Source organism: Macaca thibetana, chromosome Y (genome assembly GCF_024542745.1).
Source record: "Macaca thibetana thibetana isolate TM-01 chromosome Y, ASM2454274v1, whole genome shotgun sequence".
In the NCBI taxonomy this organism is placed as follows: Eukaryota; Metazoa; Chordata; class Mammalia; order Primates; family Cercopithecidae; genus Macaca; species Macaca thibetana.
Genome location: NC_065599.1, coordinates 12886228 through 12912726, shown reverse-complemented (window position 1 = coordinate 12912726; position 26499 = coordinate 12886228). Strand labels below are relative to the sequence as shown.

Sequence of the window (26499 nt, the reverse complement as noted above, 5' to 3'; positions counted from 1 at the left end):
AGCACAGGGCTCAAGTGTCATCCTGGGTCCCCAGGGCCTGCTGGGGAGGAAGACGAGCCCTGGGGTCATGGGAGGAAGGACAACCGGGAAAGGGGCTCCTCCCGGGCACGAACCGGCCTCCTGGTGCCCGCGCCCCTGCTCACCCTCCCGGCCTCTCCCCCCGACGACTCTACCGGCGCGGCGCCTTTTTGCATAATACATGGAACTATTTGTAATTCTCTGTGATATCTCCAGGCCCCGCTTTGATGGGAGGGCGCGGTGACAAAGCCCTGTTTGTTGAGCTTCCAGGAGCTTCTCTGCCTTGGGTTTTGAAGTCTGGGGAGGTGGCAGCTCCCGAATGATGGGGACCAGGCGGTGGGTGCGTGGGGGGCAGAGTGACCCGGGAGGAGAAGGGGGAAGGAGGGGAGAGGCGGAAAAGGGGGGAGGCAGACGGAAGGGGAGGTAGGTGGAGGCAGAGAGGGCAGGGGGAAGAGGGAGAGGGAGAAGGAGGCAGAGACTGAGCAAGTCAGGGAGGGGGAGAGAGAGAGAGAGGAAGAAGGAAAGAGGGAGATGGACGGGGAGAAATATGCAGGGGAAGAGGGAAAGGAAGGAGGAAAAGAGAGAGAGGGAGGGAGGAGGGAAAGGGGTAAAGAGGAAGGAGAGAGGATGTGGGAAGCAGAGAGACAGGGGCAGACAGCGGGCCTGGGGGCCAGGGGTCTCTGGGAGGGAGGGAGGGAAGGAAGAAGGAAAGGACACAGGGTTAGGGAGGGAAGCGTGAGGAAGAAACGGAGGAAGAGAGGGAGGGAGAGAAAAAGGAAGGAGGGAAGGAAGGGGGAGGAAAGAAGGAAGGAAGGAGAAGGAAGGAAAGGGAAGGAAGGAAGGAAAAAGAGAGAGGAGGAGAAAGGAGAGGCAGGAGAAAGTAGAGAGGAAGAAAGACAAGAGAGGAAGGGAAAGGGGGAGGAAGGAAGGAGGGAGGGAGGAAGGGAGGGATGGAGGGAAGGAAGGAAAAGGAGAGAAGGGAGGAGGGGGAGGGAGAGAAAGAAGGAAGGAGGGAGGGAAGGAGGGAGGGAGGGAAGGGGGGAGGGGGAGAAGGAAGGAAGGAAGGAGGGAGGAGGGGAGGGATGGAGGGAAGGAAGGACGGGAGGAGGAGGGAGAGAAGGAAGAGAAGGAAGAGAAGGAAGAAGCCGAGCGAGGGAAGGAGGCAGGCAGGGAACAGGACGGCGGTTTCTCTGGCTCCTCAGCGCCTCCCCCTTCCCCTCAGCCCGTGAACCCCCAACGTGAACCTGACCTGGGCTGCTGGGGGCCCCTTCCCTGCTCCCCAGTGTCCGGGAAAAAGACTCACTTTCTTTCCACGGAACGAGCCCAGGGCCCGGCTCCCGAGCGCCAACCCTGTGGGCGCCTTCGAGGCTGGGCGGTCCCCGGAATCTCCCTCAAAAAACGGTTAACGGAACCTGTCCCCAAAATCACACCTTCCTCAGGAGACTCCCCAACTCCAAACGCGATGGGAGAAGGAAAGTGAGGGCATGTTACAGAAAGAGAAAGAAAAGAAAGAAAGAGAAGAAAGAAAGAAGGAAAGAAAGGAAAGAAAGAAAAAGAAAGAAAGAGAAAGAAAGAAAGAAAGAAAGAGAAAGAAATAAAAGAAAGAAAGAAAGAGAAAGAAAGAAAGAAAAAGGAAGGAAGGAAGGAAAGAAAGGAAGGGAAAGAAAAGGAAAGGAAAGGAAGGAAGGAAAGAAAGAGAAAAGGAAAGAGGGAAAGGGGAAAAAACCTCCACTTTATTTGTAGAAGGTCCTGGGCAGGAACCGTGGCGCGTTTGGTTTCCAGGACTTGGAAAACGAATTTCAGATCGCGACGGCCAACACCGGCTTCCCCTAAAGCGCATTCAATAGCCACAGCAGGAGCACATCCCGCAATGAAAACCACAATCAGAACTATTTTTCCCCCCCAACCCCAGTAAATACCCCAGACGCCAGGGTGACAGCGCGGCGCTAAAGGGTGGACGCCTCGCTCCGGGGTCTCCGGGGTCTGGCGCGCGCGGAAAGAATCGATGTTTTACGAACCGGATCTCCCGGGGACCTGGGCTTCTTTCTGCGGGCGCTGGAGACCCGGGAGGGGGCCCCCGGGGAATCCTCGGCCTCCGCCACCGCCTCCCAGGCGCCCGCGTCCAGGTTTGGAGACACCCGGCCCGTGTTCTTCTCCCTTTAGGGGATCCCCCAGCTGCGTGCCATCTCACCATCCCTCCATCCAAGCGCGCGCCGCCACCAACTTGGAGCTCATCCTGTCCCAAGATCGCGCGTCCCCGGCTCGCCCGGGTCCCCTCCGCGTCTCGCCATCTCCGCCCCGGTGCGCCCCGGGCGCTTCCTGGAACGATCCAGGCTCCGGGGCTCGGCTCTCCTCCACGTCTGTGTGTGTCTCTCTCTGTGGAGGAAAAAGCTGGAGTTTGCTTTTCTTCCAGCCACGGAAAGCACGCGGGGTAACCTGTGTGTGTGTGCGGGGGGGGGGGACTCGGGCGCCTCTGCGACCCCCTCCTGCGCGCGCGGGCGGTCTCCCTTCCCAAAATGGGATCTTTGCCTCTTCGCACCAAGGTGTCCGGACGCCAAACAGTGATGAAATGAGAAGAAAAGCCAATTGCGGGCGTTGACGGGGGGTGGGGTGGGGTGAGGTGGGGTGGGGGAGACACAGCGTCTCTGCTTGTGCGTCCGCCGCGGAGCCCGGAGACCCGTAATTGCACCAGACAGGCAGCGCACGGGGGGGGGGGGGGCTGGGCGAGGTCGACGCGTATAAATAGTGAGATTTCCAATGGAAAGGCGTAAATAACCGCGGTGGTGATCCACCCGCGCGCACCGGGCCGTCCTCTCCGCGCGCGGGGAGACGCGCGCGCACCCACCCGCCCCGGCTCGTCGCCAGCCCCCGGCCCCCAGCCATGGAAGAACTCACGGCGTTTGTATCCAAGTCTTTTGACCAGAAAAGCAAGGACGGTAACGGCGGAGGAGGCGGCGGCGGCGGCGGAGGCAAGAAGGATTCCATTACGTACCGGGAAGTTTTGGAGAGCGGACTGGCGCGCTCCCGGGACCTGGGGACGTCGGATTCCAGCCTCCAGGACCTCGCGGAGGGCGGCGGCCACTGCCCGGTGCATTTGTTCAAGGACCACGTAGACAATGACAAGGAGAAACTGAAAGAATTCGGCCCCGCGAGAGTAGCAGAAGGTAAGCTCGTCTGCGCGCCGGCGGCTCCGGGGGGCCCCTCCTGGGGTTCGGCGCCTCCTCGCCACGGAGTCGGCCCCCCGCGCGCGCCCCTCGCTCTGCACATTGGCGGCGCTCGGATCGCCAGGGTAAGGCCCGGGCCAGCCAGGCTTTGCCTAAGAAAGAAAGGAAGGGAGGAGAGGACCCGGCCGGAGACGCGGGGAAGGCTCCGGGAGACCCGCCAGGGGTGGTGGGTGGGAGGTGTCGGGGAGAGGGGGACCCAGGGAGGGTCGGAGCGGGGGCCGCGGGGGTGGACTCCGACACGGGAGGGTCCCGGGCTGGGGTGGATCAGGCTGGGCCGGAGGGCCTGAGATTTCTTTTTCAGTTTTTCCTTTTTTTTTTTTTTTTTTGAGACAGAGTCTCGCTCTGTCGCCAGGCTGGAGTGCAGTGGCGCGATCTCGGCTCACTGCAACCTCCGCCTCCCGGGTTCAAACGATTCTCCTGCCTCAGCCTCCGGAGTAGCTGGGATGACAGGCACCTGCCACCACGCCCGGCTCATTTTTGTGTTTTTAGCAGAGACGGGGTTTCACCATGTTGGCCAGGCTGGTCTCGAACTCCTGATCTCAGATGATCCACCCGCCTCGGCCTCCCAAAGTGCTGGGATGACAGGCGTGAGCTCCCGCGCCCGGCCTGGGGCCCTGATTGCTTAGGATGTGGATTTGTGTCTCTGCCTGCCTGGCTTGTATTTACGGTCCCCCAGACGCAGAGAGGAGCTGTCTCCACGCGCCTTCCCAGCGCTCAGCGCCTGCCCGGCTCCCCCAGATCGCGGGGAGACTCGAGGCTGCGCGGTAGGAGACGGGAAGGCCCCGGGTCAGCTCGCTTCTGTGTCCTTTAAGGAACACTTTCTACATATATATATATATATATATATGTGTGTATATATATATATATATATATTTTCCTTTGAACCTCGAGACTTGTCTTTGGTGAAAACTGTTTGGATCCATCAAATCCACTCCGGCGCCCGCAGGTGGCCGGGGATCTGGATGGGGCGCGAGGGGCCCGGGGAAGCTGGTGGTTTTCGCGGCACGTCCTCACTCAAGGCTGTCAGAGCGCAGCCGGTTGTGCGGGGGGCGCAGACCGGGCCCCGGGGCTCCCCTCTGGCCGTTCTTCCTGAAGCCCCAGGGGCGCATCGCCCCGTGTTGCAAATCAAGGAGTAAGAGGCTCCGGCAGAGGGTCTGGACCTGTGGATCGCTGTGCAAAGACTGGGCGCCGTACGTCTTAAGAATAAAATGGGCTGTAGCTGTGTCAGAGGCGCAGCTGGAGACGGCTATAGGAGTGTCTATCCCGTTTCCGGTACAAAGAGGCAGAAAATCGAGTCTGGGCTTTGGCTGATACCCAGAGTTAAGGTGCGAGGGTGCATCCCCCAAAGGTAATTCTTCCTGAGACTCTGGGGGGCTACTTGCTCTCCCGGACCCTATATCTTGGGTGTCGAGTGGCACCGTTCTAGGGGAAACAGCCTTGTCCTCGTAGGATTGACCAGATCCTGCTTCCCGAGGTCCTGACTTTGTCAAAGCACAAAGCTGGCTACGGTTTACAAAGCAGTTCCCGGTTTCCCACCGTCTACGAGGCAGGAGCTCGGCCTGTCTTATCTTAAGGGGTCGTCCCTGCACACTGCTACGGGGGGCACCCAGCGCTTTAATTCATATAGAGAGAGTTGGCCTTGCTGGACCCAAGGCTGGCAGCGACTGGAGGGCCTGCATTTAATTTAAGAGGCTGTGCAGTGCGCAGCAGGCCGGTTCTGTGGCGTTGCTTTTTGCCTGTCCTTCCCAGACACTGATTTCCTCTTCTCGCCTCCTCTCTCTTCTCCCCCTGGCCATGCACCGGGGAGAGCAAAGTATCCTCCAGGTCTTTCCAAAGGGAGAGGAAAATAAAGACCAGGCCAAGGACCCAGGGCCCCAGGAGAGGAGACACAGAGAGTCCCCGCTACCCTTTGCCCTTGGCTGGGTGCGGAAAGACCGCCGGGGCAGGACTGCAACCCGTCCTGGTATTTCTTCATCAGATCCACGTTAAGGGGAGGTCGGAGGGCAGGGGAGATGGTCCCCGTGGGAACCTAGAGTTTTTGGGAACAGCGCGTCCCCGCTGAGCCTGGGATCCCGTGGCTTTTGCAAAGCCTGCCCACGCTTGAGGACTTTGAAGGCCAATTTGTCAGCTGGGCTCCATTCCTGGCGTTTTCAGACTGAGAGAAAGGAAGCAGGGAGAGCCGGGGCCGTCTCCAGGAAACGATTCACTTGGGGGAAGGAACGGACTGTTCTTACAGGCACGTGCCTTTCAGGAGGTGAAAGAAAATGTGAATTCCGTGTTGGGATAAGTGTCTAGGACTGAATCCAGCTCGGGGGGGGGGGGGGGGGGGCCCTGGCGTGGGTGGTGGAAGGAAGGAAGACAGAACAGGGTACTTGCATTTACCCTGTTCCCTTGTAGACACGTTGGATTTGTCAGCTTTGCAAGGTTCTTGGGCGCAGTGGCTTGTTGGAAACTGTGTCCAGGCTGAATTTCCAAATGTCAGCCCCTTACCCTTGGCACCAGGGGACATGGAATTAGGGCGTGGGGTGCTTTTAATCTGTGCCCAGCAGGCCCAAGATAGGAACAGAGGGCCGTTGGAGATGCCACTTCCACCAGCCCTGGGTTGCAGGGGAGCGAGGGAGACACGTTTTATTTAAACCCCGGAGCTTGGTCAGGGGCGGAATGTCTAAAAAATTGGGAAGGAAAGTCTTTTCGCCTGGAAACGCTTGAGGGTTGACTTTTCAGCCCTTCTGACTCCCCCCCCCCCCCCCCACCCCCTGCAAATACAGACAGGTCACCGTTATTGGAGACGAGAAAGTGCCATTTTTGGCACCCTCGTGGGGTGGGTGCCCAACCGCGCGCGTGTAAGTAACTGGGAAGGAAAGACTTCGGTGCACACGGTTCACCCCCAGACGCGGTGTTGCATTCGGGTACTCGGATACGGTTCTGCTGTGCTGGTCAGAAATAGGCTCCGGGTAGGGGCTCCCAGCTCCGGCAAATCCCAGAGGGACCCCCAGCCCCGCTGAGCTACAGCGGTGGCGATGGCGTCTCTCCGTGGGTCTAGAATCTGCCACTCGCCCCGGGCCCTCCCCGTGTCCTTCTCGGGCGCCCCGCGCGGGGACCCCGCCGTTTGCAGTTCTTCCTCAAATTCTTTCCCTTAAAAATAGGATTTGACACCCCACTTTCAAAAAAAAAAAAAAAAAAGGTTAGGTTATGTCAACAGCGGCGAAGTGGATAATTGAGGAAACGATTCGGAGATGAGGCCGAGAAAACGACGTTCCTGCAAAGCCCAGGTTGTTGGGAAAGAAGCGAGTCTTCTCTCCTCGGCTTTTGCCTTGGGGACCCCACGCAGATTTTGCGTAAATGCGCATTGGTTTTCGAGGCCCCCCCTTTCCACCAAAAGAGGAACGAAAGGGTTCGCCACGTTGCGCAAAACCGCCCCGCACTGCGCGCCACGCTGCCTGCGCGGAGGACCCCGCGGGCCGTGCTGGGGGAGGCGGGCGCGGGCGGAGGGGACCCGGGGAGCCTTTGGCGAGGCGCTCCCGGCCTCAGCCCTGTGCCCTCCGCCCGCCACGCAGGGATTTACGAATGCAAAGAGAAGCGCGAGGACGTGAAGTCGGAGGACGAGGACGGGCAGACGAAGCTGAAACAGAGGCGCAGCCGCACCAACTTCACGCTGGAGCAGCTCAACGAGCTGGAGCGACTCTTCGACGAGACCCATTACCCCGACGCCTTCATGCGCGAGGAGCTCAGCCAGCGTCTGGGGCTTTCCGAGGCGCGCGTGCAGGTAGGAACCCCGGGGGCCCGGAGCCATGGCCTGGTCCTCGGGAGCGCACGGGGCCCGCGTACAGCCACCTGCGCCCGCCCGGGCCGCCGTCCTGTTCCCTGAGCGCGGGGAGGTTGGGGTGTGGGGCGGGTTGGGGTTCCTGGGCTTTTGGAGACGCCTGAGGCCTGGAGGATGGGTTCATTGGATTCGTTTGCACCAAAGGCAAACAAATATACACACATGTATGTGTTAGACAAATAACAGATAAATATATATGCTATATAAATATATATAGTATAGATGATATAGATTTGATTGTCCTTGGTGCAAACAAACCCAGCGAACGCGTATATCGGCCCCCTGATTCCCTTCGGTTCCCGTGGGGTTGGTTCTGGGAACCAACACATGCAAAGAAAACTTTCCCTCGGTTTTACTTTAGGAGAGGAAGCTACAGATACGTTTCAGGCAGAGCGTTTTACAAGATCTTTCATTTAAAAAAATGTATCTGTTGGCCCCTGATTCCTTCGCGTCTTCCCGTGTGGTTGCATTGAAAAGGCTTTTGCGTAGGATGAACGGAGAGGGGTGCGCTCTGTTCCTAGGCGGTCAGAAATAGGGTCCTCTCCTTCCTCCTCTTTTAGCCCCGCTGTTTCTGTCTCCCTCCTCCCCTCTCCAGCCTTGTCCTGTGTTACACACCCTCCCCTCCTCCCTCCGGCTCTGGGGAGCGCAGGAGCACGTTGGGCATCTGGATGAGCGCAGACCATTAGCGGGGCACGGGGGCTCCCCAAGGAGCGCGCTAATTCACGGTGTCCCATCAGACCAGGCACCAGGGGCGGGGTGGGGGGGCCTTGGGTGTGCGCAGAGGGACTCGCGGGCAGCGGTTTCCTGGGCATTGTAAACATTCAGTTAAAGGTATGAATTTAATTTTCTGGGTGCTGGTGGGAGAGTCTCCAAATGGCTTTTTTTCCAGCCCCTGCCTGACAGGGCAGCTTCCCCTGGAAGGTCAAGTCCTCTAGTGCTTTCTCCTGGTTCTGGGCAGGACAGAAGGGCCGAGAGAGAGAGAGAGAGAGAGAGAGAGAGAGAGAGAGAGAGAGAGAGAGAGAGAGAGTGAGTCAGGATCTCCGGACCCTGGGGAACCCGTTCAAAAATAAATGAAATTAACATTGCCGACCAGGGAGAGACCGATTACAAAGCCAAAGGCGTTCAAAAGCAAAGACACCAGCCGTTCAAAGCCCAGTCCCGTAGGATTGGTTATGAGATCAACACATTTCAAACATCGCTTTCCCTGGATTTTTGCTTAGGAGACGAAGGTACAAACGCATTTGATGCAGAGCGTTTTACAAGATCTTTAATTTAAATATGTACGTATACACACACACAGACATATATATATTTATATATAATATATATATTTATATATATATATATATATATATATATATATATATATATATATATATATATATATATATATTATATATATATATAAATATAATATATATAATATAAAATATATATATTTATATATATAAAATATATATATATATATAAATATATTATATATAAATATATATATAAAATATATATAAATATATAAATACATGTATAACATATATATAAATATATATATATATATTTATGTTTTGGTCCCTGATTCCCTTCGCTTCCCGTGGCATTGGTTATCCAGCCACCCCATTCAGACACAAAACTTGAGCGGACGAAGATACACGTGTGTTTGATGCACGGTGCGTTGTACAAGCTCTTTCACTGAAAAAATATAGTTTGGCTCCTGATTCTCCTCCGTCTTCCCATGTGGCTGCCTTTAAAAGGCCTCCCTGGGATCCTGAGGATTCAATAAACACTCCCCAGGCCTCTTGACTGAGAACCGTAGTCCCCCCACCGCCAAAAAAAAGATACTGCCCAAGACAGGGAGATGCTTTGGTGATTTGGAAGGACCGTGTCCCTTCTCAGGGCGTCTGCGGCCTCAGTGAGGGAAGGAAGCTGTATCAATAGAGGGGTTTCCTCGCTGTCCACCCCTCTCTCAGAAGATGTATTGGACGGCCCGGTGTAAATTAATGAAAAGATTAAAGTTTTGCTAAAGGGGACACATCAAGTTTATGTCATCTCCTGGTGTGTGTTGTGCCTGGGATCCGTCAGTGCATCCCCGGCCCTTGATGTAGTGTTTCTATAAAAATAAATTACTTGTAATTGAATTCCACACTATTTCTTTCCGTAGTCTATTACCGACTCGCACCTCAGTTCAGTTGCAGAGAATTGGTGGGTGGGGTGTGTGTACAGACCCCGAGAAGGCCCTAAAATAAAGACAGATGGGGGAGAAGCCGGGGGTTATATGGACTCAGGGGTCACATGAAAATTTAACGACGGTAAATAATAATAAAAACAAACATGGGAATAGGATAAAAGACATCATTTTCTCTCTCTCTCGCCGCAGGGAAAAATCATCGTAGGGTAAAGGCGGGCAGGCCTTGGAGTCGTCATAAAAATCAATTAGTTCAAACACGGACGTCCCGTGGAAGTCGTGATGGTGGAGGGGACGGGGACGGGGGAGGGAGAGAAAATGAACTAGATTTTAATCCCGTCTCTTCGTGAATTGTTGGATAATCTCTTTCAGGACAGCCCGTCCCGTGCTGTGAGCGGATAGAGTTTCCATTTAGGGTGGAAATTTGCTGTAAATAAATTGAGCATCCGATGGAAGCTGTTCCCGATTAACCTTTTATTTTTAGCGTCGCCCCTGCAAAGTCACATCACCCAGCTGTCAGGGTTCTAATGGAAACTTATGAGACCACGGCGAGGGGCGGGTGGTAATTTAATTACAACAAATATCTGTGGGTTTATGGCGCAGAGCTAAATTAAATGTCATTATTCACTGTCTGTAATGGAAATCAAAAGGACATCGCGTTGCGGGCGTGGGTGAAGGAAAAATCAGCGAGCGGTCCCTTAATGAAGAAATAACTGTCTAAACCAGTGTCACACACTTCACTTACCATATTCAGGCCTAATTGGAATTGATCGTGAATCACTCCAAGACTGATTTATTAGCACTTAACGCGGCAGCTAATTCATCACTTTTATTCTTCATCATCTTTTATTTTCCCCCCCTCCCCGTGTTGAACGAGGCTTTCCAGGTTTCAGTAGGATTTTGTTTTTGTTTGTTTGTTTCAGTAGGATTCTGTTTTTGTTTGTTTGTTTGTGTTTGTTTCAGTAGGATTGTTTTTGTTTTTGTTTGTTTCAGTAGGATTCTGTTTTTGTTTGTTTGTTTCAGTAGGATGCTGTTTTTTGTTTGTTTTTTAAACGCCCTGCCAGAGGCTTTAGGGGGTCCGGCTGGCTTCCCGGACCGTGTACGAGGCAGGTGGAGAGTACTGGGAGCATTGACGGACACACTGGCAGTCACTTGGAGGTGGGGGTCTGAAGTGACTCTGGACACAGGCTTTGGAAAGGGGGAGAGAGCAATTGTTTGTGAATTTCAGCCTCAGCCGCAGGCCGGGACCTTTTTTTGGGGGAGGCGATGAGGCAGGATGTGACTTTGCTGGGACACAGGATAAAGTTTTCTAGGAGCGCTGCAGCCCCCGGGAGGGCCCACATTGGAAGGTGGGCGGGAGGCTCTGTCTTGGGTTCCAGACCAAATGCATGTGGCCGTTGTGTAGACTCCCGGGTGCAGGTGCACCGGCTCCCCCCGGGGCCCTGCACAGTGTGGGTGTGGTGGCTGTGGACCCAGCACGTGTTTTGCTCACAACAGTGTCTGTGTGAATTATTTGTCTTGGGCAGTGACTGCCGTGTCCGTCAGGGTGCAGGTGGAGCTGCCACAGAAAGCCTGTTAGGAGGAATGAAGCGACTCAGACTGTCAGGAAGGTGGCCGTGGGGGAGGGGATGGGGAGGCGTCCAGATTACCAGGCCTAGGCTAAACTCCTTGTATTCCCCAGCTGGTCTGTCTGTGGAGGAGGGGACTGTCAATACTGGGAGAGCGGTGGGGGCTTGTAGGAGGTGACAGGGGACGGAATTCGCCCCCAAATATTAACATGAGACCTGTGAGAATTTCTCCAGCCTCCGGAGGGTCCCCGGCTCTGTTGCACTCAACGTCTTCATAGCTTCCCCCAAGACTCAGAAGTCCTCAAAGTGACAGAACGCCCCTATATGGCAAAGCCTGCTATCCTTGGGGTTCCTCTCTGGGATGTTCGTAACCGTTGGCCATATGAGTGGGACCCCTTCAGCTCCCCAGGGCTCCCAAGGAGGCTGAGGAAGGCAAGATATTTTCTGGGCTTGGTGTATCCAGAGTTAGATTGGAGAAGGGGCTGGATTTGGAGCCCTTTGGCCATCTGGTGGCCCCTCTACCTTGGTGGCTAAAGTCTGCAGGTGGCAACTCGCGTTCTCCTACAGGGTGTACAGAATGCTGGAAAGTTCCAGAGTCCACTTCCACTGTCTCAGAACTCACTTGTTCAACTTCAGTTCATCAGTGATAATGGACGGGTCTCACTTAGGCAGGGCAGGGAGAGCTTAACATTTTCCAGTTCTAGGCCGGGTGCGGGTGGCTCACGCCTGTCATCCCAGCACTTTGGGAGGCTGAGGCGGGTGGATCGCCTGAGGTCAGGAGTTCGAGACCATCCTGGCCAACATGGTAAAACCCCGTCTCTACTAAAAATACAAAAATTAGCCTGGCGTGGTGGCGGGTGCCTGTAGTCCCAGCTATTTGGGAGGCTGAGGCTGGAGAATTGCTTGAACCTGGGAGGAGGAGGTTGCAGTGAGGCGAGATTACACCGCTGCACTCCAGCCTGGATGAGAGAGCAAGAGTCTATCTCAAAAACAAAACCGAATTTCCGGTTCTAGGCCGCGATTCAGGCTCACACCTGTAATCCCAGCACTTTGGGAGGCTGAGTTGGGTGAATCACCTGAGGTTAGGAGTTCGAGACCAGCCTGGCCAACGTGGTAAAACCCCATCTCTACTAAATATACAAAAATTAGCCGGGCGTGGTGGCGGATGCCTGTAGTCCCAGCTATTTGGGAGGCTGAGACTGGAGAATTGCTTGAACCGGGGAGGTGGAGGTTGCAGTGAGCCGAGATTGCACCACTGCCCTCCAGCCTGGATGAGACAGCAAGAGTCTGTCTCAAAAACAAAACAAAAAACAAAACCCAATTTCCAGTTCTAGGCCAGGATTCAGGCTCACGCCTGTCATCCCAGCACTTTGGGAGGCCGAAGTGGGTGGATCGCTTGAGGTCAGGAGTTCGAGACCAGCCTGGCCAACGTGGTAAAACCCCGTCTCTACTAAAAATACAAAAATTAGCCTGGCGTGGTGGCGGATGCCTGTAGTCCCAGCTATTTGGGAGGCCGAGACTGGAGAATTGCTTGAACCGGGGAGGTGGAGGTTGCAGTGAGCCGAGATCACACCACTGCCCTCCAGCCTGGATGAGACAGCAAGAGTCTGTCTCAAAAACAAAACAAAACCCAATTTCCAGTTCTCGGCCAGGATTCAGGCTCACGCCTCTCATCCCAGCACTTTGGGAGGCCGAAGTGGGTGGATCGCTTGAGGTCAGGAGTTCGAGACCAGCCTGGCCAACATGGTAAAACCCCGTCTCTACTAAAAATACAAAAATTAGCCTGGCGTGGTGGCGGGCGCCTGTAGTCCCATCTATCTGGGAGGCTGAGGCTGGAGAATTGCTTGAACCCGGGAGGTGGAGGTTGCAGTGAGCTGAGATCGCGCCACTGCACTCCAGCCTGGGTGAGAGAGCGAGACTGTCTCAAAAACAAAAAACAAAAATCAAAATACAAAAAAAAAGCAAAGCCCAGTTTCCAGTTCTAGGTAGCCAGTTATGCAGGGTTGGAGACGGAGGGGCGGTGAGGGACTGGGGACCCCCATCGGTCGCTTCTGGACTCCCAGAGGTGCGAAGTGCTTGGTTCATCCTCACAGGAAGGGCGTCCCTGGCGAGGCTGGGCTGGGCGCCGAGGGTCCCACATCTCTTTCTGCTTCCCCCACAAGGTTTGGTTCCAGAACCGGAGAGCAAAGTGCCGCAAACAGGAGAATCAGATGCATAAAGGTAAGCGTTGGGACTGGGGGGACCTGGAGCTGGGGGCGCCTGCTTGAGGATGGATGGGGGGTAACGAGGTGCTGGCTGCACCCAGGACCACCACAATGACGCCTCCTCCCTTTCGCCACAGGCGTCATCTTAGGCACAGCCAACCACCTGGACGCCTGCCGGGTGGCACCCTACGTGAACATGGGAGCCTTAAGGATGCCTTTTCAACAGGTAGCTTGGTTTTTCTTCCTCTGAAGATCCCCAGGGACCCGCCACGCCCTCCCCTTTCCCCTACTTGCTCGCCCCTCCCTGCCCCTGCAGACTTCTCAGTTGACCCCCAGAAAAAAAAAAAAAAAAAAAAATCAGTGGCTTTTCCAAGGAGGTATTTACAGGCACCTTGACACGTAGTAAATCAGGCTGGACCCGGCGCGGTGGCTCAGGCCTGTCATCCCAGCACTTTGGGAGGCCGAGGCGGGTGGGTCACCTGAGGTCAGGAGTTCGAGACCAGCCTTGGCCCACACGGTGAAACCGCGTCTCTACTGAAAACACAAAACGTAGCCGGGCGTCGTGGGGTGCACCTGTCATCCCAGGTACTTCGGAGGCTGAGGCACGAGAATCACTTGAACCCGGGAGGCGGAGGTTGCAGTGAGCGGAGATGGCGCCGCTCCACTCCAGCCTGGGGGACAGAGTGAGACCCCAGGGCTCCGACTCAAAACAACAAAAAAAATCAGGCTGTTAAAACTCAGAGACCTTTTGGGAAAGTGAACACACACAAGCCCAAAGGGAAATCTTAACAAAAACCAGAGGGGTGACAAGTCCCACTCAGTCAGGCCCCCCCCCCCCCCCCCCCCCCCCCGCACCTGGCTTGCTGTCTGGTTAAGAACGGTGGGGGATGCCTGCGCCTGGATACCAGAGATGGGATACGCATCCACTCCCTTTTCACCACCACCCCCGAGTGTCCGAGGGTCTGGGGCGTCTGCCTGGACCCTGGCCCCTGGCCCGGGCTCTGCATACCCTACTCAGCTCCCCGCTGACTTTGGAGTGAGCAGCAGTTTGGGTTCCCAGCGTGGATTTGCGGCTTTCAGGGAGTGTCCGGGGGGGGGGGGGTCGGTCGCGGAACCCAAGCGTCCCAAGGGGGCCCCCTGCTCTGGTTTAGTGTGGGGGTGGCATGGGGGGAAGCGGGAAACTGTGTGGAAGGAGGGGTGCACGGTCCCAGGACGAGAGAGCGCAGCGCCCACGTGCGCCCTGCCTGAACGCAGCCCAGCGCCTCTGCGCGCCCCTTCGGTCCCTAATCTGGGGATCGGGACCATGCGGGAACGGAGTTGGGGGGCTCTGGCAGGGCGGACGCGTGGCCTCTGTTCTTGACCGTTTGATCCCAAGGGGACAGCTGGGGTTTGTATTTGGGCGCGTGTTTGGCGAAGGGCTGCAGGTACCACCCGTCTGGCCGCAGCCTCTGCTGGCTGAGGGTGCAAAGGCTTGGGGGGGGGTGGCGGTGGGGAGTGGAAGGTCTAAAAGCCTAAATCATAAATTAACGACTCAGAAATGGACCCCGAGCGCTGGTCGCCACGAGCTATCCAGCTCTCCATGGCTCAGGCCCGAAGGAGACCGGTCCGCATCCCTCCGCGGTTCTCCTCTCCTGGGACTTGGCCTCGAGGTGGGGGAAAGGGGCCCACTTCTTCTACCGTCTCTTGCCGACGGCAGGACCCAGTGAAATTAGGCCGTTGGAGGCCTCAGGCCTGCCTGGCTTTGCGCACCGGAGCCTTGGGGACCTGGTGTCCCGGGAGAGCCTTGGGGATCTGGTGACCCGGGAGAGCCTTGGGGACCTCGTGACCCTGGAGAGCCTTGGGGACCTGGTGTCTCGGGAGAGGCTTGGGGACCTGGTGACGTGGCAGAGCCTTGGGGACCTGGTGTCCCGGGAGAGGCTTGGGGACCTGGTGACCCGGGAGAGGCTTGGGGACCTGGTGGCCTTGGAGAGGCTTGGGGACCTGGTGTCCCGGGAGAGCCTTGGGGACCTGACGTCCTGGGAGAGGCTTGGGGACCCGGTGGCCTCGGAAAGGCTTGGAGACCTCGTGTCCCGGGAGAGCCTTGGGGACCTGGTGACCCGAGAGAGGCTTGGAGACCTGGTGTCCTGGGGAGAGCCTTGGGGACCTCGTGACCCTGGAGAGCCTTGGGGACCTGGTGTCTCGGGAGAGGCTTGGGGACCTGGTGACCCGGGAGAGGCTTGGGGACCTGGTGTCCTGGGAGAGGCTTGGGGACCTGGTGTCCCGGGAGAGGCTTGGGGACCTGACGTCCTGGGAGAGGCTTGGGGACCTGGTGACCCGGGAGAGCCTTGGGGACCTGGTGATCCAGGAGAGGCTTGGGGACCTGACGTCCTGGGAGAGGCTTGGGGACCCGGTGGCCTTGGAAAGGCTTGGAGACCTCGTGTCCCGGGAGAGCCTTGGGGACCTGGTGGCCTTGGAGAGGCTTGGAGACCTGGTGTCCCGGGAGAGCCTTGGGGATCTGGCGTCCCGGGAGAAGCTTGGGGACCTGGTGTCCCGGGAGAGGCTTTGGGACCTGGTGACCTTGGAAAGGCTTGGGGACCTGGTGACCCGGGAGAGCCTTGGGGACCTGGTGTCTTGGGAGAGCCTTGGGGACCTGACGTCCTGGGAGAGTCTTGGGGACCTGGTGTCCCGGGAGAGGCTTGGGGACCTGGTGACCTTGGAAAGGCTTGGGGACCTGGTGACCCGGGAGAGCCTTGGGGACCTGGTGTCCTGGGGAGAGTCTTGGGGACCTGGTGACCCGGGAGAGCCTTGGGGACCTGGTGGCTCAGGAGAGGCTTGGGGACCTGGTGACCCGGGAGAGGCTTGGGGACCTGGTAGCCTTGGAGAGGCTTGGGGACCTGATGTCCTGGGAGAGGCTTGGGGACCTCGTGACCCTGGAGAGCCTTGGGGACCTGGTGACGCGGCAGAGCCTTGGGGACCTGGTGATCCAGGAGAGCCTTGGGGACCTGGTGCCCTGGGGAGAGGTTGGAGACCTGGTGTCTTGGGAGAGGCTTGGAGACCTGGTGTCCTGGGGAGAGCCTTGGGGGCCTGGCGTCCCGGGAGAGGCTTGGGGGAGCCTTGGGGACCTCGTGACCCTGGAGAGCCTTGGGGACCTGGTGACCCGAGAGAGGCTTGGGGACCTGGTGTCCCGGGAGAGCCTTGGGGACCCGGTGGCCTGGGAGAGGCTTGGGGACCTGGTGTCCCGGGAGAGCCTTGGGGATCTGGTGACGCGGCACAGCCTTGGGCCAGGGGAAGGAGCACAGTCGGGTGTGGGATGGTTTCCAGGGCTGGAGAAGGGGCGACGCTCCCTAGGGGAGAAGAGGCACGTTGTGGATTTCGGGGGGGTGGTTGGGACGGGGGAGGCCCCCCAGACCCCAGCTTGAGCGCTCACGCCACCGGGTCCGCTCCTGCAGGTCCAAGCTCAGCTGCAGCTGGAAGGCGTGGCCCACGCGCACCCGCACCTGCACCCGCACCTGGCGGCGCACGCGCCCTACCTGATGTTCCCCCCGCCGCCCTTCGGGCTGCCCATCGCGTCGCTGGCCGAGTCCGCCTCGGCCGCCGCCGTGGTCGCCGCCGCCGCCAAGAGCAACAGCAAAAACTCCAGCATCGCCGACCTGCGGCTCAAGGCGCGGAAGCACGCGGAGGCCTTGGGGCTCTGACCCCGCCGCGCAGCCCCCAGCGCACCCGGACTCCCGGGCTCCGCGCGCCCCGCCTGCACCGCGCGTCCTGCACTCAACTCCGCCTGGAGCTGCTCCGTGCGCCCCGGGAGCTCCTGCAAGAGGCCCGGGGAGGAGGCTCCCGGGACCGTCCACGCGCGACCCTCACGGAGACGGTGCAGAAGGCGGAGCGCGTGAGCGGCCGTGCGCCCTGCTCGGGCCTCTCCAAGGCTGCCCGTGCGTCCTGGGAGACCCTGGAGAAGGGTCAACCCTGCCTGGCTGCGTCTTCCTCTGCTCTACCCTATGCATGCGGTGAACGACCCAAAACGTGTGGAAGATCCTAGAGTCTGTGAACCTGCAAAGATCCCGGGGCTGGTCTCCGATGAAAAGGCCGCGTGTCTTCGTTGCCAACGGTTTTCTTTACCTCCATATACTCCTTCCTTCGTCCCAAGAGCTGTGTGGATTTGAATGTGGACTTTGGAATCCCAGGAGGCGGAGGGGGCCGGGCTGTCCTCCCACGGCCTCCCCCCCCTCCCCCAGCATCCCAGAGGCAGCAATAAGGGAACAGTTTTGTGGCTGGTGTGGCTGAGGACGTGAACCGGGGGGACTTGGAAGGGGAGGGGAGGGAGATTCGAACCTCCCACGTTGTGACTCCCACGTTCCGAGGACCACGATGCTGATGCTGGTGACCACGTCTGGTCCCACCTCACTGGGAAGAGTGGGGAGGCCTGGTGCCCTCGAACGGGCCACTTGACACCTTTTTCCAGTATTTGCTTCCCTCACTTGACTGCGTTTTGTTTTTTGTTTGTTTGTTTGTTTGTTTTTGTTTGGGATTTGCTTTTCTGCTGTTTTACAGAATTCAGACGCGTCATGACTCGCCCGAGAGACGGACGCGCGGTTGGAATCCTAAAGCAGCATTAACTTTAATAACATGGAATGACGTGCAATACTATATAAAGATAATAGATTAAAAAATAATAATAAGAATAAGAACCGTAAGGCGTTGCCTCTTCTCGCAGCGCTGGCCGCCCTGGCCACCGAGGGGTCCCGTTGCACAAATCATGAGTGTGGACATCGCCCTGGGCCCGGTGCAAGGGTGGGTTTGTGTGTCTAAAGGGGACGAAAGGGAGCAGAGGATATAGTGCCTGAGTATCAGTTTGGTACCTGAGCTGTTGTGTCTGGTTGGGAAGCGTCAAAGTTAAGGGAGAGATCCGGAGACTTTCAAGGTTTTTGCAGACGTAGGCGGTTCCAGGTTTTTGTCTTTCTCTTCTACTCCATCTTCTGCATTTGGCCAGTTTCTTCTTTTGTTTCTTCTGTTTTCTTTTTTGTTTGTTTGTTTGTTTGTTTGTTTTGGAGACAGAGACTTGCTTCGTAGCCCAGGCTGGAGTGCACTGGCTCCATCTCAGCTCACTGCAACCTCCGCCTCCAGGGTTCAGTCTCCCGAGTGGTAGCCGGGACTACGGCCATAGGCCACCCACGCCCGGCTGATTATTTTGTGTTTTTAGCAGAGACGGGGTTTCACCGTGTTGGCCAGGCCGGTCTCGAACTCCTGACCTCAGGCTATTCTCCTGCCTCAGCCCCCCCCAAGTAGTTGGGATGACAGGTGCACCCGCCACCCACGCCCGGCTAATTTTTTGTGTTTTTAGCAGAGATGGGGTTTCACCGTGTTGGCCAGGCCGGTCTCGATCTCCTGACCTCAGGGGATCTGCCCGCCTGGGCCCTCCAAGTAGTTGGGATGACAGGTGCACACCACCGACGCCCGGCTAATTTTTTGTATTTTTAGCAGAGACGGGGTTTCACCGTGTTGGCCCGGCTGGTCTCGAACTCCTGACCTCAGGTGATCCACCCGCCTCGGCCTCCCACCGTGCCCCCTATAGTTTTATAAACAGCAGATAGCAACTTGTCCTCACCGCCGGCATGGACTGGACGGTTGCTTGAAATGACTCCACCAAGAACATCCAGAATGTTCTGACTGGTTTCCTGGGAACATAGCAAAGGGGTTGGCTGACCTCCCAGAAGTTTCATCTGCCTGATTTGCCTCCGTCACCCGGGCCTGTCCAGAGAGAAACGATATCTTCTCTCGACCTTTACTAACGTTCGGGGGCCAAGTCTCTTATTTCCAAACCACCTTTTGCCTCTTTCCGGATTCGACCTTGGCCGTTTTTTCTTTCCTAACGTCTGATTGAGATACTTCTCCCTGAGGTGGGGCTGAAAAAAAAACCTAAAAACCAAAAATGAAACTTCTTTTTTTTTTTTTTTTTCTTCCACATGACACTTTCTATCTCGTCACGAAATGTAGACACATTTGGACCCATTTCATTTCTATCTTCGGATACTCCTTACACACATACCAAAAGGCCCCTTTCAACGTTTTTTATTTCAAAATGTTAGAACTGCTGTAAAATGAGAGAGAGAGAGAGAGAGAGGGAGGGAGAAAAAAGAATGCAAATTAAATATTTTTCAATCAGTTGCAACTTCTTTTTTTTCCCAGACGTTAATGGCATTAGAAAGTTTGTCTCCTTTACGCATTTTTTTTTTTAAGCTGGAAATTTAAAAGAAAGCGAGAGAGAGGATTTTATCGTTCAGATGAAATTTGTATCTAAAAGAGGAATTGCATTTTGAATATTTGGGAAGCAGGTTTTCGTTCGTCGGAGTGTGTAACCCTCAGGAAAAGGGGGTTGGGAAGAGGTGTACGGCCCTAGATATTTTTTTGGTTTTTTTTTTTTTCCCCCGAAAAAGAGCTGAGTAATTTTGAAAAATCGAAACATAACCATCTGTCATCATTTCCTCCGGACAAAAACTCACTCCCCGTGAGGATGTAGACACACGTCAGGTCCCTGTAAAATCTGAACTTTTCTTTTTAAGAGACGGAGTCTCACTCTGTGGCCCAGGCTGGAGGGCAGTGGTGCGATCTCGGCTCAGCACAACCTCCGCCTCCCGGGTTCAAACCAGATTCTCCTGCCTCAGCCTCGCTGGGATTACAGGCACCTGCCACCAGGCCCAGCTAATTTGTTTTTGTATTTTTTGTAGGGTTTCGCCGTGTTGGCCAGGCTGGTCTCAAACTCCTGACCTCAGGGGACGCACCCGCCTCGGCCTCCCACACTGCTGGGATGACAGGCCTGAGCCACCGCACCTGGCCTGTGTCTGAACTTGTAAAAGGCACCGTCCACCCTGCTGGGACGCTTGGGCCTCCGGGCCTGCCAGGAGGAGGCCTACGTGTTTTGGTTTGATTTAATATGGAAAGAGAGCCGAGCTTCCCCCTCACGAATGGGCCCCCAAAGCAGAGCAAACCCACAGAACGGTGCGGGGAGGACACTCGTGTCTGTCCAGACCGGCGGTCTTTGGCTTGTCTCCTGCGAGAGAAGCTGGGTGACTTTCTGTGGGGCTGGATCAGTGGCTCCTGGATAAGGGGGACGCGTGTGCTGGTTTCTTTTTTCTCCCCGAAACTCCAGGATGGAAGGAAATGAGAAACTCAGCTTGGACTGTGACCAGTCCTCACCACCGACGCCCTCTCCTCTGCCTCCCTCCCTTCCTTCCTTCTCTTTCTTTCTCTTCCTTTGTTTGTTTGTTTGTTTCTTTCTTTCTTTCTCTCTCTCTTTCTTTCTTTCTTTTCTTTCTTTCTTTCTTTTTTCTTTCTTTTCTTTCTTTCTTTTCTTTCTTTCTTTTTCCTCTTTCCTTCCTTCCCTTCCCTCTTTCTTTTCTTTCTCTTTCTTTCTTTCCTTCTCTTTCTTTTTCTTCTTTCCTTCCTTCCCCCTTTTCTTTCTTTCTTTCCTTTCTTTCTTTCTTTCTCTTTCTTTCTTTCTTTCTTTCTTTCTTCTTTCTTATTCTTCTTTCCTTCCCCTCTTTTTTCTTTCTTTCCTTCCTTCCTCTCTCTCTTTCTCTCTTTTTCTTTCTTTCTTTCCTTCCTTTCTCTCTTTCTTTCTTTCTTTCTCTTTCTTCTTTCTTTCCTTCCTTCTTTTTTCTGTTTCTTTCTTTCTTTCCTTCCTTTCTCTCTTTCTTTTCTTCCTTTCTTTTTCTTCTTTCCTTCCTTCCTCTTTCATTTCTTTCTTTTTCTTCTTTCTTTCCTTCCTTCCTTTCTTCCTTCCTCCCTCCTTTTCTTTCTTTTTTCTTTTTCTTTCTTTCTTCTTTCTTTCTTTTTCTTCCTTTCTTTCTTTCTTTCCTTCCCCTTCCTTCTTTCCTTCCTTCCTTCCTTCCTTCCTTCCTTCCTTCCTTTCTTCCTTCCTTCCTTCCTTCCTTCCTTCCTTCCTTCCTTCCTTCCTTCCTTCCTTCCTTCCTTCCTTCCTTCCTTCCTTCTTTCTTTCTTTCTTTCTTTCTTTCTTTCTTTCTTTCTTTCTTTCTTTCTTTCTTTCTTTCTTTCTTTCTTTCTTTCTCTTTCTTTTTTCTTCCTTTTCTTCCCTGTTTCTCTTTCTTTCTTTCTTTGACGGAGTCTCGCTCTGTCGCCCAGGCTGGAGTGCAGTGGTGCAGTCTCGGCTCACCACAACCTCTGCCTTCCAGGTTCAAGCGACTTTCCCTGCCTCAGCCTCCCGAGGAGCTGGGATGACAGACATGCACCACCACTCCCGGCTACTTTTTCTATTTTTTAGTAGAGACGGGATTTCGCCATGTTGGCCGGGCTGGTCTCGATCTCCTGACCTCAGACGATCCACCCGCCTCGGCCTCCCCAAGTGCTGGGACACGTTTGCCTGAACGTTCAGTGTGGAAATGGCTCGTGTGTCTCCCCACAGGATGTGAGACGTTGAATTTATGGGGTGGGCCTACGTTGGCGGTTCCCGGTGCTTTTTGCTGGAAACAAGGTTCTATTCAAAGTCAACATTGGTTTCCCAGTGGCTTTCGGCTGAGCTCGCTGTGGCAAAGCCAGGAATATCGCCGGGATAGCGAAGGGGGGCTGAATTTCCTCGTAACGTGATTTCAGAGAGAGAGAGGGTTTGGTTTGTGAGATCCACGGGAGCCCCGGCCCGTCGAGAGGAACACGTTGCTGTGGCCGAACTGAGCCATGTGGGGTTGAGCCCTGATACGTATGTTCCTTCCCCCACCCCCACCCCCGAAAACTTGGCCAAAGGGTCCGTGGAGGGTGTCGGTCGCACTTCCTTCTTCGTGTGAGCGTTCTGGTCATGTCTATCTCTGACACGTCCACGTTTCTCTCTCTCTCTTTTTTTTTCTCTCTCTCTCTCTCTGACGACAAAGCACCCAGAGGAGAAGGGATTGGATTTATTGGATGTGGGGACTGGATTTTCTTTCTCCGGTCGCCTCTCTGACGGGTGCCTACTTTGCAAAGGTCTGTTCCCGGGAACTGGCAGGAGTTACCAAAATGCACCTTGTCTGGTGGGGGTGGGCTGGGGGTACAGGTGTGATTTAACAATCAGGGGCGACAGAGGGCCCGTGGCTGTGGCCTCGTTCTCCAGCACCGGGAACAAAAAGGTGGGACAGAGTCTGTGTGTCTGTGCGACTGACGGGGAAACGGACCACACCCAACACCCGTGTTTCCAGTGACAAACCCGGTGGTCCGACGGGCTTGGCGTCGCTCCCGTAAGGAAAGGAGGCCTTTTGGCTCGTCCAGGGACGCTCTGTCGCAGGAATGGTCTGTCCACCCTGCCGAAGCCCAGCCAGGCTCCCACATGGGCCTCGCAAGCCCGAGTGTCTGTTTTGTGGCCTTGCTGCTGTTCTCGGCCACGTGAGCACTCGGGAGCGTCTGAGGACTGTGTCCAGCCTGGGCACACTTGTGGGCGTTTCACCCGGACGAAGCCGACACGGATTTCAGGTTGGTGCCAAGCTCCGGTGAGGATGGAAGGAAAACCTCTAGGTTTCATGCTGACCTTTCTAACTTTTTTTTTTTTTTTTTTTTTCTCTAAGAACAAGGAGAAATCGTCCAGCTCCCTCCTCCAGCGTGGAGGAGGACGCGCGGCGGCCACTCCAGCGGCACACATTTTAGAATTTTGCTTTTGCTGCTTCCAGCTTTGGGAGGTCTGGGGAGGAGAGAGGCTTTAGGTGGACATGTTTGACATTAAAAACAAAACAAAACAGAAAACAATAAAACTGGTGCCTAATTTATGAAAGAGAATTCGCTTAGTGAGCGTGCGCACGTGGATGACGGGATGCCACGTAGACTGCTTTATGGAAATTTGATATTTAATGAGAAACCGGTGAAGGAATGTAGAGACTATCAGGTTTCAAAGCTATGAAACGTGCTATGGATTGAAAGGGGATCGTTTCACGAATTCAGCCCGTCGTATCTGCAGGTCCGGTGGGAAGGAGGCAAAAACCGTCCCCTGCTTCTTGCTTTGAGATGTATGTGGATTTCTTATTTATTTTATTTTTTTCCCCCTGGGTTGGAAATTCGTAAATATGTCCTATTTTAATTCTGTGGAGTGTAAATTTGACATTGCCTGGCATTTATTTTTATATTTCTGAAACCTGTTCCTCTTTATTTCCCGCCCCCCCCAATTTACGAGGAGCCCGTTACGATTTACGACATAGCGGGCGCGTCCGGGTTACGTAGACATCGACAGATAGTTTCAGGGATTGCTTCACATGAAAAGAAAAATCACACGCCGTTTCCCAAACCAACAGTCTTGACCTTTGTCAGCCTCTGATGTTGTCGGCGGGCGGTGATGGGGATGAAAAAATAAAATAAAAATAAAACACCCTGAGGTTTTTCGGCGACACCGTCACGCTCCTAAGGTTCCATTGTAGCAACAGACTGTATTTTGTCAGGCCCCGTGGTATGAATGTACATCTTGTAAAACTGAGATATAAATAAACTTATAAATATTTGTATTCCAGTGTTAAAAAAAAATTGTCAACTCTCCCCTGAGGACAGACTGATTGGGAAAAAAAAAAAATCCTGAGTCGTTGGCCGTGGCTAAAAACAGAGCGTTGTTCTGGTACCAGCAGCCCGGGGTGCTCTGTGCATTTCTGGGGGGTACCTGGTGTGACCTACACCCCCCACCCCCGCACCCCCAGACTGGGAGAGGCACCCTTTACCGAAACGTGCCTTCCGGCTTCTCAGCCACGTTCACCCAGAAGGTGGCAAAAAGCAGGACAAAAAAGCCCTGATTTGAATCAAAAGAGTGCTGGGAACACAGCAGAGGTGCTTCTTGTGGACTTTATTTCATTAATTAACGAATTTTTTTTTTTTTTTTTTGAGGCGGAGTCTTGTTCTGTGGCCCAGGCTGGAGGGCAGTGGTCAGATCTCGGCTCACTGCAACCTCCGCCTCCCGGGTTCACCCCATTCTCCTGCCTCAGCCTCCTGGAGTAGCCGGGATGACAGGCGCCCGCACCACCATGCCCAAGGAATTTTTGTATTTTTAGTAGACATGGGGTTTCTCCATGTTGGCCAGGCTGGTCTCGAACTCCTGACCTCAGGTGATGCACCCGCCTCGGCCTCCCAAAGTGCTGGGATGACAGGCGTGAGCCACCGCGCCCGGCCGGTGATACACTTTTTAACTTCTCTTTTGTTTCAGTTTTCAGACAGTGGCACGGATTTTCCAGCATATGGTGTAATGATGATGGAATCATTTTTGAGACAAAATAATTAATAATAATAATAATAATAATAATAAATGGAAAAAGAAATTGACTTTTACAAACGACAACTTTTTACATTTTTTATAAAATTTTTGGCTTAGCTTTTTCTCAAATGGAAAAAGAAATTGACTTTTAAAAACGACAACTTTTTACATTTTTTTTTTTAATTTTTGGCATAGCTTTTTCTCAAATGGAAAAAGAAATTGACTTTTAAAAACGACAATTTTTTACATGTTTAAAAAAAATTTTTGGCATAGCTTTTTCTCTCTTTCTGTAAAAGGACGTTGATGATTGGATTTGGCCGGCCCGACCGCTTCCCAGCTGTGATAAAAAACACATGTGAGCTGGGAGGGAAGTGGGGGGAGGGACAGAGCCTCGCACACACACAGGTTCAGGGTTCCCACCACGGCGGCAGGGTGTGCAGGGGCTGGGGACGCTTTGTTTGTGGGGGCTCGGAGCCTTTCAGACACCCCTCAGGTGCCCTGAGTCTCCACAGTCCGTTCTTCCTGCTAATTCGTGAAAAGCTTCTCCTGGCCAGAGAAGGGGTTTCGGAGGCCGTGTGTGTCCAGGCCCTTCTGCAAAGTGCAATTTGAGCTTTCTTTTCCTTATCTGGCCGGCGTGGTGCAAAAGGCCTCTGAAAGTCAGAGTTCTCTCTTCACCGGGCCTGTGTGGGTCTTGCCGGACAGAAGGAAACTGGTGCTTCGCGTCTGTACCAGACGTGCCTTCGTGGCTGTGACCACAACACGTCAACCTCCAGCCCTGACTAAGGCAGACGCGGGCAAATTCGGTCTTTGCAGGCTACTCGTGTGGCCTCAGTGAAAAGGTGGAATCCACACGGTTATTTCATGGTTAAAACGTTCAGCTTTGGCCGGGCGCGGTGGCTCACGCCGGTCGTCCCAGCACTTTGGGAGGCCGAGGCGGGCGGATCACCTGAGGTCGGGAGTTCGAGACCAGCCTGGCCAACATGGTGAAACCCCGTCTCTATTAAAAATATAAATACTAGCTGGGCACGGTGGCTCACGTCTGACATCCCAGCACTTTGGGAGGCTGAGGCAGGTGGATCACCTGAGGTCAGGAGTTCGAGACCAGCCTGGCCAACGTGGTGAAATCCCGTCTGTACTAAAAATACAAAAATTAGCCGGGCGTGGTGGTGGCAGGTGCCTGTTATCCCAGCTCCTCAGGAGGCTGAGGCAGGAGAATGGCTTGAACCCGGGAGGCGGAGGGTGCAGTGAGCCGAGATCGTGCCATTGCACTCTGGCCCGGGCGACAGAGCCAGACGCTGTCTCAAGAAAAGGAATAATAAAATAAAATAACATGAAATAAACAAAACAAACTGCTCAGCTTTGCTCTGCACATCCTACTGTTTCACTTGGTTTGAGAGATCCTGTTCCTTAGAAACAGTTTGTTGCCAATCGTAACGAACGTTTTTCAAAAAATGAACGGAATCTTCCTCGATCTTCATTTTTTTTTTTTTTTTTTTTTTTTGCATCGTTCAACCGGAAAAGTAAGTGTCTCAGCCCGGAATTCCTTTCTGATTTTTTCCATGGGTTCTCCTGCAGACTTCTCTGGACTTGACCACATAAAAAAAAAATTAACTTTTTCACACGGACACAGTTTCAACAGAGATCTTTGAATTTCTACCGAACAGCTTCTTACCATCCGTTCTCAGATTCCCGAATTACACACACAACGTCGTCGACTTCGCCTCCTCCTGACGTGTCCTTCTGTTTCCGAGGCTTCTGTTGGTGTTAGACTTTCGCGTTTAATAGCAGACGATGTAGGGATTTGAGGAAAAATGCGGAGAAAGCAAAAACACTCACGAAACACCCAGGGATAAGGTTTTCTAAAGCCTTTCTTTTTGGAGCCGTTGTTAAAAAAAAAAAAAAAAACACTTGTTTTAAACTTTGCAAGCACGGCTACATTAAACTGATAAGCAAAGAAGCCAAGAAAAATAACGTGGGTCATCTGTTCTCTACGTTTTCCCAAAACCGACGTATTTTAATTTCTTCTGTGTAGACTTAGAGATTCTGAGAGTTAAACGTTAAAGTTTTGTCGTTAATAGTAATGACCAAAACCACGATTAGTTTGGCAGCCGCGTAATAAGAAAAATGCAGGCTGGGCTCGGTGGCTCATATCTGTAATCCAAGCACTTGGGGAGGCTGAGGCGGCCAGATCCCTTGAGCCCGGGAGATTGAGACCAGCCTGGGCAACGTAGCAAGACCCTCATCTCTACAAAAAAAAAAAATCAAATAATTAGGCAGGCGTGGTGGTGCTCTCCTGTGTGGTCC

The 26499-nt window shown here is 54.2% G+C and overlaps 1 protein-coding gene across 1 annotated transcript; it reads left to right on the top strand.

Moving 5' to 3' along the window:
• Positions 1-2807: 2807 nt before the first annotated feature.
• Positions 2808-17363, top strand: LOC126947144 (short stature homeobox protein). Its single transcript, XM_050777791.1, has 5 exons — positions 2808-3182; positions 6800-7008; positions 12975-13032; positions 13154-13242; positions 16445-17363. Exons 1-5 carry the CDS (start codon positions 2900-2902, stop codon positions 16688-16690), a joined length of 885 nt encoding a protein of 294 aa, XP_050633748.1. The 5' UTR covers positions 2808-2899; the 3' UTR covers positions 16691-17363.
• The last annotated feature ends 9136 nt before the right edge of the window (positions 17364-26499 follow it).